Source organism: Durio zibethinus, chromosome 9 (genome assembly GCF_047325235.1).
Source record: "Durio zibethinus cultivar Kanyao isolate XHJ-2024 chromosome 9, ASM4732523v1, whole genome shotgun sequence".
Taxonomy (NCBI): domain Eukaryota; kingdom Viridiplantae; phylum Streptophyta; class Magnoliopsida; order Malvales; family Malvaceae; genus Durio; species Durio zibethinus.
Genome location: NC_143170.1, coordinates 25,201,809 through 25,213,136, shown reverse-complemented (window position 1 = coordinate 25,213,136; position 11,328 = coordinate 25,201,809). Strand labels below are relative to the sequence as shown.

General features: G+C 31.2%; 1 protein-coding gene across 2 annotated transcripts; it reads right to left on the bottom strand.

Annotated features, from left to right (window-relative positions):
• Positions 1-229: 229 nt before the first annotated feature.
• MAG2 (RINT-1 / TIP-1 family) lies at positions 230-4,341 on the bottom strand. Of its 2 annotated transcripts, XM_022912686.2 has the most exons (4): positions 3,922-4,341; positions 3,696-3,773; positions 2,373-2,473; positions 230-2,285 (listed from the first exon to the last, which is right to left on the bottom strand). In XM_022912686.2, exons 1-4 carry the CDS (start codon positions 4,214-4,216, stop codon positions 372-374), a joined length of 2,388 nt encoding a protein of 795 aa, XP_022768421.2. In that variant the 5' UTR covers positions 4,217-4,341; the 3' UTR covers positions 230-371. The 2 variants fall into 2 exon arrangements, with proteins under 2 accessions (XP_022768421.2, XP_089622074.1); XM_089765948.1 differs by lacking the exon at positions 2,373-2,473.
• Positions 4,342-11,328: the final 6,987 nt, after the last annotated feature.

The following is an 11,328-nucleotide window of genomic DNA, read 5'->3' as shown; positions in this document are numbered from 1 at the left end:
GCCGCTGATTCAGCAATGGATTTCAGTACCCCAAAGAAAAATCCATTCGACAAAAAGACGAAAGGATACTGGATGTAGGACGGTTAGAGAGACAGGACAAACTTAGCAATGTATTTGTCTGTCAATGTTCTAAAACAACATGATTTACTTTAAGCAGCACAAATAATAAACCTCGATAAGTTTAAATCTGAAAATTTTACAATTAATAACAATGCTGATGCTCAAAATATGACAAAGCAATTTCATTTTTCTTATTATTGTATTATTTTCTCAAACAAATGGGTTAATCAAAGAGAAGAAGAGCCTATGTCTCCAAGTCCACTGTATATTCAACTACAATGATAAGAATGGAACCAAAATTCAAAATCCTTCTACTTTGTAAATACTCTGTTCTTCCCAATCTTTTCAATCTCAGCTACACTCAAATGCCTAATTCCATTCTCCTTCATCCATTTCTCCCCTCCTGTCGGGATACCTTGAAGTTGCTTCTTTTCCATCTTCAACAACTTCAACCCGTCACTTGCTTTCAGGAAGAAACCTTCGGGCCTCAGACACCATGCCCTGAAAACACCAAATAGGACCTCTAAATCATACCCGAATCTCTCCACTCCGTCATCATGAAACTTCACATTGCTCATAAGTATGCCATTAAAAATCAATCGATCTACACCGGCTGCCAGACTCCTCCAGATCCCAGCAAAGTCTAGCCTGTTTAAATTTTCTTCGATTACTGACATTTTCCCCTTCAAATAATCCAGGGCCCCAACCAATGTTCTCGATACCGTCCAACCTTCTTCACTCTTTTCTTGCCATTGTCGCCTGTTTTTCATGTAATCTCTGCATCGGGCATCAAATCCTCTCAAAACAACTATAGATATCTTCTCAACCCACTGTGTTCTGAAATCCTCATAGTTAACAATCTCCTCATGAAAAATACCATTTCCATAATCTTCAATTGGAACCTTGCTACCACCATATTCAGCAATAGACTCTCCAAGGTCATCACCTTGATCCAATCCCATCTCAAGGAAAAAAACATCCTCACACCATTCTTTTAAAATGGATTCAGCATGGTGAGCTGCATTAATGGAGTTTGCAACTTTGATTAGAGCATCATCATCTGTTAAGGCAGTCAATCCTTCCGCTTCTTGGCATCTGAGAAGTAAGCAATCCAAAAATTTTTTTATGACTGGTGTACCAGCTAATCTCAAAAACCTTGACCTCAAGGAAACTGTAGGCAATGATCGACATCGATCAATCAAAGATGATAAACACTGAAAAAAGCTGCTGGAAACTGCAGGACACTTATAATCATCAGAATTAGAAAGCACTGCCCCCTGAACTTTCTTAGTCCAGTTTTTCTCTTCTTCCATCTCTGGTTTTAGTTTTTCCATTGTGTCAGCTAGCTCTATTTCGGCCCATAAATCAAGCCAGTCCGGTCGATCACAGAAGACAGAGGCAGAGGAAATCTTACACAGAGTCCCATCTTCCCTAAGGGAAAGCAAGATCCCAGACTGTTCTACAAGAGACTTTATTCTTTTATCAAAAGAGATCATCAAGTCAACAAGGTTGAGCCAAGATGTCCTAGCCTGTGATCTGATACCAGTCACACTCTCTTCCTCCAGTTGACCAACATAGATAGGGAATATCTCTTGAGCCAAGTATGTTGATAAGGAGGCTACCATAGCGGAAACCCATTCTTCTCTACAACTGTACCCTGTTAGCATTGCTTCGTCAACCAATGGTTGTAATAACTCGTCCATAGAATCAACATAATCCCGTGTAATTTTATACACCAGAGCAAAAATGAATTCTGGTTTATCAATCCACTTTGAAAAATGGCTTTGGGATGCAACAGATACAGGATTGACAAGCTCTTCAATTGCCCAAAGTGGTTGGTGAAGAGCAACCTCCCAATTATGGCCCTCAAGTTGCCGAGATTTTCTTTGTCTCTGCAACTCCTGCAGGCGGCACAGGGCAAGAAAGTTTTCACGGTACTGGTGTTTGAGATCACCTTGCATTGTAAAAAGAGGATTTGGGACTTCATTTGATTTCCTTGTATCCAGACTTGAGGAAGTCAAATTGGAAAGTGGTGGTGGCCATCTAAGGGATGTTAGAAGGGCTCGATGATCTGCGATTGCCTGGGGTCTTAATATTGCTAGAGCTCGATCTACTCTGTGATCAACAGCTGAGACTAGACGTGCCCATTGGGGGCGTGCCTTTGTGACTGAAGTTAACAAGTCTTCTGTCAGTTTGAGTGTTTTAATAGCAACCAGGCGGATTTCCTGCAACATTAAGAAAGTTAAAGATTTATGCAAGAAAATAGTTTCCATAAGAGTGTGTGTGTGGTATTTTTCTGATGGGATGCTTACTTCTGAATTTTGTGTGGAATCCTTTCTTAAATTTTTGTTTATAGTAGAAGACACAGCATCTTCAATATCACCAACTAAATTATCAAGCTTTGACGCTATCTCTGAGAAGAAAGATTGTTTTAAAAGAAAAAAAAAAAAGATGGGTGAGAGTGCTAGATCACACTTGTATGCAGAGGCAACAAAAGGAAACAACAGAAGGGAAAATCTAGCTAAAATTAAAATATAAGAAAGATTTGGCTGCATTATTCTGAAGATCTAGCTAATTAGTTTCTTTTCCAATCAAATCAATCCTCTTCATCCAATTTCATGAAGAAATAGTCACATCTTTAGCATAAGATTATGTCATCTTGTACTCTAAAAGCAAGAAAAGAGCATAGTACGAAGAAAGTTCTACAGGACCAATGAGCATCTATAGTTGACACAGCAAAAAGATATTTAGCTTCATTGGACCAATCATGATGTACCACTTCATTTTATGATTAGCCTCATTGTTCTCAAATCAAAACAGAGTCTGTATTTGAACAATTATTGGATGATACCATATCAAAAAGCATAGAAATCTAAAGCAACAACGGACATGACATGAGTGTGTTACATAGATTCTACCATACATCACAATTGATGCAAACAACATTATTGATCAAAGATCTAACTAGAAATTGAAGTACAGGTGCATGTGGCCCAGCATAAGCACCTTTGTATAATCAATTTGAAACATGAACAACATTAAGAAATAGCTAACTGGTTTCAACAAACAACATTCACTGATAGAAATACAATTTTGCTTAAAAAAGAGATCAGTAGATCCCAATCAGCAGCTGCAAGAGTGATATCTGTATCACTAAACCATCCTAACCATGCACTTAGCAGCAAAAGGCACACTTATGACACAATAACTCTATCAGCAGCACATTAATCAATCTATTAAATATCAGGATTCTATAAGGATACTGAACAAATAAGACTACAACCTATGCACCAAATATAATTTTTACTCATTACACCCAATTGCTAAATTTTGCTGCAAGGTAGATATAAGCAAATGTGTCACTGGTGGCTAAAAGACTAGACCACCATTGATAGACCCAAAAGAAACACAAATCAAAGCATCAAACAAACTGAGCCTAATATAAATTTACCTTAATTTCAACCACTGAAACAACAAAACCACCTTTATTTTATATTGAAACACAACTGAAATCCCAGAAAAAATATAAACAATAATAATTCTTAGGTTATCCAAAAGAATCAAATTTTGTTCTTTCTTTAGATTCAATCCGCAGTTCAGAATTCCAATAAGCTACGATCTTTAAGAACCCTCACCTGCATATGCTCGGACAGTTTCCACCCTCGCCACCTCCTTCGCCAATGCCGGCAGCTCCTCTCCCAATCCTTCTCCATCTATAACAAATCAGTTTACACAAAGAAAAATTATAATAATAAAATAAAACCGATGCTATCCGTGGCACAAATTCCAAAATATGCCTAAACTTTCCAACAAAATTAGACAAAATCAATATCAAAGTCAAAACTTTAAATTGGCTCGAACCTGAAAGGGAGCTCCGAGAACAAAAGGAGGAGCCGAGATCGGTCAATTTCGAATTCACATCGCCAAAGAGGTTGCCAACGCGATCGGAGAAGGAAGCGTAAGATGCTATTCTTGATTCGAGGGTGCGATTGAGGTGGATTAGGCTTCGGTCCAAATCATCGCACTGAGTCAGAAACTCAGAGACGAGACTCGGTGCTTGAGTTAGGTCGTAGTCGGTGCGGAGTTTAGCGTTGAGGATGGAAGAGGCCGAGGTGGAGAGACTCGAGAGTTCAGGGAGACTTTGCAAAGAGTCCATTTCGGGTCAAACCATGCAGGAGTTGGACGGCGAGGGAAATTAGATAGGAATTGGTAATTACGAAGTTCCTAATTGGAGAGAAAGTGTACCAGAATCGGCTGACTCGTTGCGTCCATTGCGGAGATACTGAGTCCAATTCTTACCAAAAGAGAAAAGGGCTCGATTCGGGTTTGTATCGGGTCAACCCAATACCAGATAGGCTTTAAAGGAGGCGTGGACTTTTTTTTTTATTAATTTTTTGTTAGTAAAATTATTTAATTATTTTTTTTCATGTAAGTTTTCGAAAATAAATTTATGAAAATCATATAATTTTTTAAAAATTTATTTTTAAAAAATTATAAAACTTCAAAAAGTTATGAAAAAATTAATTAAATAATTTCATTTAAAATTTTTAAAAAAAAATTTGAGGTGTGAAAAAAATGAAGGTGCAGTACTTTTTTTTATTAATTTTCAAGTCAATATTGTTAAAAGAAAATTGAAATATACACTCTAATAGAAAAAAATCATAAATTCAGATAAAAAATAAAAAAGAAAGGGCGAAAACAACAATAAATGAAAAAGATAAACTATTTTAACTTTAAAACTAAGGAAAAATTAATCAAGCTACATTTTTTTAATAGAGAAACGCTTAAATCAATTATCGAACCAAATTATTAAATCAAATGTCACATAAATTGGTAAAGGTAAAAAATTTAATGATGGCAATGAATTGAGTCAGGATGGATTTTTATCGACTCTAATTCTAATTCAATTTTAAAAAGATTTTATCTAACTCTAATATGATATCGTTATAAGGATATTCATAATTTAATTTTAATTAAATTAATTAATCAAACTAATTTAATTTGATTAATTGATCGGTTAACGAATTAATTTTTGTTAATTATTAAAAATAATTTTAGAGAAATTTTAATTTTTGGTTAATTAGATTTGAAAATCATATTAACCAAAATTTTAATCGATATATAATAAAGCATATATATATATATAACTAAAAATATATAAATTATCCATTTCATTTTAAGTTATTAGAGTTTTTAATTTAATATTTTTATAGTTGAATATTTTTGTTAGATAATTTTTTTTAATTTGTTTCACATATGAGAAATTAAACTTTAAAATATATTTTAACTTAATATATTTTATTATTCAATTGATCAAAAAACATTAATCAAATTAACAGAATTAATTTCAATCAATTAATTTTTGAAATTAAAAAATTTGATTCAATTAATGAAAATAAAATAACATAATTCAGTTTTGGGTTCGGTTTGATATTAATCGAACCAACCGAATGAATACAAATAGTAGTGCAAAAATTTTAGTGAATAACCACTAAAGTTATGATCTAGAAGCCCTAGATTCTGTGAACTACAAATAGTAGATTCCACCAATATTATTAGGGTTAAACCAATAATTTACACTAAACAAGATGTAGATGAATTTGAAATACAAATTTTTGATCTCTTATCTAAAGGATTAATAGAACCAACTAATAGTTCTTATTGCAATCATGCATTCTTGGTAAGAAATCATGCAAAACAAAAACATGAAAAACCTTGAATGGTAATCAACTAAAAGAGATTAAATCAAAATCTTGTTTTTGATGGATATTTTATTCCACCAAAAGATGTTTTAATCAATTTAGCAAAAAATGCTAAATGTTTCTCAAAATTCAATTGTAAATCAAGTTTTTGGCAAATCATACTTTCTAAAGAGTCAAAACCACTAACTATTTTCAGTGCTCCTACGGGCCATTATCAATGGACTGTAATGCTTTTTGAATTATGTAATGCCCCTCAGATATTTCAAAGGTGGATGGATAAAATATTTTCTAAACATAAACAAAACTATTGTATTTATATAGATGATATCTTAGTATTTTTTGAAAATCTATACAATCACAGGAAACACCTGAATTGTATCTCTCAAGAATTTATACAACATGGTATTATACTTAGTCCAAAAAAGATTGTTTTAGAAAAAGCAGATATAAAATTTTTAGGATTAAATCTTTCCAATAACGGTCTTACACTACAAGATCATATTATTGTTAAAATAAAAAATTTTCCAAAACAACTGAAAATAAAAAATATTTACAACAATTTTTTGGTCTACTTAACTATGGTAGACAATTTTTCAAAAATCTTTCAAAAAGAAAGAAATATTTACAAGAAAAACTTAAAAAAGATGTTGAATTTTTTTGGTCCTCTGTAGATTCAGATATTATTAAATAAATAAAATTTGATCTCATTAACATTCCTAAAGTTTATTTACCTAAACAAGGTGATCTTTTAATTTTAGAAACAAATGACTCAAATGAACATTGGGGATATGTCCTTAAAGCTAAAAATCTTCATAAAAAAATGAATTGATTTATGACTATAATTTTGGTAAATTTCAGCCAAACAAAATCAAATATATTATTTTTGAAAAAAAGTTACTTGTCATAAAAAATGCAATAATTAAATTTCATATATTCCTTACTCCTGAAAATTTTATTATCAGAACAGGTAATCAATTTGTTAGAGATTTTCTTAAAAATAAAAAATTATCTGATAATCCCAGGATAATAAGATGGTATAATTTATTATGCCAATATAATTTTATTATCGAATTCATTAATAGAGATAAAAAATTTTTTGCAAATTTTTTAAACAGACCAAATGGATTAAGGTAAAAAGCCTCCACAGCAGCAGGAAGTATGGAGAACTATCCAGAAGAAATAGACTAAAAAGGTCACTTAATCTTCCTCCTCATGTCCATCATCTTTTCAAAATCTTAACCTAGGATTTACACCTTTTCATGGATATCTTCCACATCTTCTTTCTCATAGGCCTATACATGCTTTCAAACTAAAAGCTTATTTACAACCAATGATACAAATTTTTTCTTAATTTGCATAGGATCCAAATCAATGGACATCTGTTTCTTATTCTCAAATTTTTAAACAAACTGAAAAACTCAAACAGAGTTTTGAAGTTAAAGATTTTTATAATCCTGATCTTAACCCAGAGACTTATGGATTACTTAATCATATTTGAAAGTCCCATCTATTAGAAAACAAATCTGTATTTCAAAAAAAGATGACCAAACTCGCTAAATTTCTAGTCAACCAAACTAAAGAAAAATAATAATTTGATGAATTAGTTTTCAAAAATCTCTATTCTTTATATATGCTAAAACAACAGGATGTTGACTTTTTTACAACTGAAGAAAACCAATAGTCGATTCAAGAAATAAATAATTTCTTAGAACTTTCTAAATATTTCAATAATCGAAATTCCTCTCAAATAATAAAATTAACAAGAGTTTTATTATTTGAAAAAGCTGTTATTCTTTTACCAAAAGAAATATTTCAATAAATCAATAGACACATAATTTTACAAACAAAAAGACTATTGCATGAAAAATTCTTTGAATATTACTTTTCTTTATATCTTGAAACCTTTTTTTTAGGAGAAAAACTTCCTAAAATAAAGTTTAAACTCGATCATGACACATTCGATGTAAAAAGCATTGAAATGGGTCTTGTTGGAGAAATAATTGTTCAAAATTTTTCTTTCCAACATATTGCTAGTTTCCCAGCTTTCATTAATTCTCAATTCCATCGATACATAAAAAACGATCGATTCTTTTTCTACATATACATTAACATTTATAGCCTGATAGGATCTTTTATAAGAAAAAAATTCTATCAGCCATATCAAATCTGAGAAGTTGAAAAACTAGTTTTTGGCCCTCCTACTGAACAACCAACAGAAGCTATTGAAAATCCTAATCTACTACATCAAGCAATTCACAAGTATTCCAATTCATCTCCATATTATTTTCAAATAGGAATTAATATAATGGAATATAGTAAAAATATTCTTCAAAAAACTCATTGTTCTTTATTTCTAAAATATTTCCTTCAAACATATGGTCAAAGAATTTGGGCAAAAAATGTTTACTCTGAAGCAGAACTTCAAAATGTTTCAACAGAACCAGAAACAATACATCTGCTTAGAAGACTTTTTGAAATAAAAGACATTGATCACCCTCAGCATCTTTTTTATCAATATCAAGAAGGGTGACAGATATGGAATAAATCTAGGATAAATTCACCACAGTCTTTTAATCCAAAAAATGAAAAAGGATTTAACATGGATAACATACAAGAAGGATATGCTATTCCAAGTAAGAATAAGCTCACAGTGCCTGCCGACAAGTCAAAATAGCTTGGTTCGGAGCCATAGATAGACAGCAGACAGATAGCAATCAACTACAGTTAGCAATATTAAAAAGATAAACAATCAGTTATTGTTATAGACAACTGTCACTGTAGATACTATAGTTAGTTACTATTGAGTCAATTACCATATATTAAATTTTTGTCTATAAATAGACACTCACTGAACTTGTTAAGGCAAAGTCTTCTAGCAGCTTTTTACTGCACTCTCTCTCAACTTTTTTTCTTCCACTCCACCAATATAAAGTTTCTTCTATCTCTTTCTTTTTTTTTATTTTTCTATAAATGATATCAGAGCCTATATACTAACACATAGTTTGTTTTTGTAATCATTTAGATATATATATCGAAGCAAGCTATCTTTCTAAGTTTTTTTTACTTTTATGTTTATCTCTTTTGTTTCTATTTCATGTTTTGAAGCTTATTTCACCTAGTTTCTTGGTTTCTTTATTGGTATTTGTGGCTTGAGTTATCTTAGTTAACTGGCTTTTATAAAGCTTTTAAAAGAATCTGGCACTAGTTTTAAGCCCCTAAAATATGGAACAAAATGAAAAAGATAATTGTATCTGTAAAGATAAAACTTATAATCATAGTTTGCATATAGATCTGTGAATCACATAATATTGCTATAAATAGAATTATAAATTGTTTTATTGATCTTTGTTCTTCTTTTTTTAAAAAACTCTTTTATAAAAATTGATAATATTAAATAAAAAATTGATAATATTTCTACTAAAACAGAACAAAAATAAGAAACTACTGATTTTGGATCTTTATTTTATGGAAATACTATCTTAGCCTCTAATGATAAACGATCATCATCCTCTAAGTTTAACCAAGACCTTATGGACTTGAAATCTTATAAATATCTTATTGAAAATTTTAAGCTAAAAATGAACCAAACAACACTCTAAACAAAAGGTCGAATATCTCCAAGAAATTGAAAAACTTTATAAAACACATAAAGATCTTTTCAAAGAATATAATTATCACTATATGCTAAACTATAACACAACCAAAAAAAGTAGTGAAGATGAAACGGTAAATGACAATTTTAATATTCTGACAACTAATCCAATTGTCAAAAATGAAGATACTTCTGAAGATGAAACCATATCTGAAGGAAAAAAAAAATTCTCCCTCTGCAAAAGCTGATTAAGGAAAAAGAAAAGTAAGAGAAGTCTTACTTTTAATTTCTCATATATGTATTATTTTTACACTCGCTTTTGATCTAACTAATATATGTCTAATTTAAGTTTGACCCACATTTAATCCAAAATATTTTAAATTATAATATTAAATAATAAATTTATTAATATATATATATATAATTAAATAAACAATAAAATATATATTTTTATAAATATCTTAAAAGAGGTAAAAGTGGAATATTCTAAAATTTGCCTTCAATTCAATCCTAATTTGTTTTAAATACCCAATCAATTTTCAACCTAACCCCTTATTTAAAAAACAATTCTTCAATAAAAAAATAATAAATCATAATCAATTAGATTAAAATTATTTTATCATATTTGTTGTCACAAATTTTGAAGACTTTGATAACTTTTTTTTTTTTTTGGTTCATAAAAAAGTAAACGTTTGTATAAGGGGAAAGGATGATGACGAGATTAAAACCCACACCCACATGTCTTTTTTAAAGCTTCTTAACTACTAGGTCAAGAGGTGAAAGACAAGGCTTTGATAACTTTGTTATTTCTAAAAGGATCTTGAGAAGAACCTCACCTTTGAAATGATCTAGCTTTTTTTTTTTTTTTTTTTGTAAAATGATGAGGTTATAAATAGTCCAAAATTTTCACCAAACCAAAAGAAAGAAAACCCCGTTAAAATAAAAGGTAGAAACATAAATTTCAGCAGCACACAAATAGTAAAAGAGAAATACCAATGCAGCAAAAGCAAAAAGTTGTCAGTTTTTTTGGCTTTCAATTAAGTCATCAAACAAAGAACAGATTGAACATCCAAGTTTAAACGGCAACTTCACAAGCAGAAAACGCACAGCAGAGATGTGTTAATGCAGCATCATGTAGACCACCATCCATGTGAGCCCCCCACCCCCACCCCACTGCAGGCAGCATGCTCAAGGCCTAACCCCTCTGCCTCTGCCTCTCCCCACAAACTAACTAAAGAAACCGTATTCCTTTGCTGTACTTTACTGTTTCTCATTGGGACCAAGTAAAGATCCATCTTTTTTCTTTTTCAATTTTACCTTTGTTTTTGGTGCAGCTGGTGAGAGCGAAGAAAAGACTTGCCTTTGCAGCAAAAGCCAGCAAGCACAACTAAAAAGGTGTTTCTTACTTGGTAGCAATTTAGTACAGTTAAAAATATCATAAATCTCAAATAATCGTATAATCTATTGATAAATCTATTGATAAAATATTTGACTCTTAATTCTAGTGATCTAGGGTTCAAATCCTAACAACCCAAGTATAAAAAAAAATCTTAAGCCATTTTCGATATTGAGTGTTTCCTTCCTTTTTTCTTTTCTCTCGTTGGGAGAAGAAAAGAAAGAACATGAAGAAACTCTACAGCTCCCTTACTCCCCTGATTTCGAACCTTGCAACTAACAGAAACCTCATATCAAACTGATGCATGTCGAGTAACAAGATGAGGAACATGTTTATTAGTAATTAATTATCATGATCGTGTATCCTTAATTATGATAATTAGAACTTAACCTGGATAACTAATGCCGAAACCAGAAGTCCAATCAAGGACAGCCCAAAAACCTTCACCAAACATAATAAAAGTAAACAGCATAGGAGAGAAACACAGAACCATATATCTGTACAAACACTATATATGCAAATGCTACAATATATTTGTGCCAAACATAATGAAACAATAAATCTTGCATGGTAAAAGA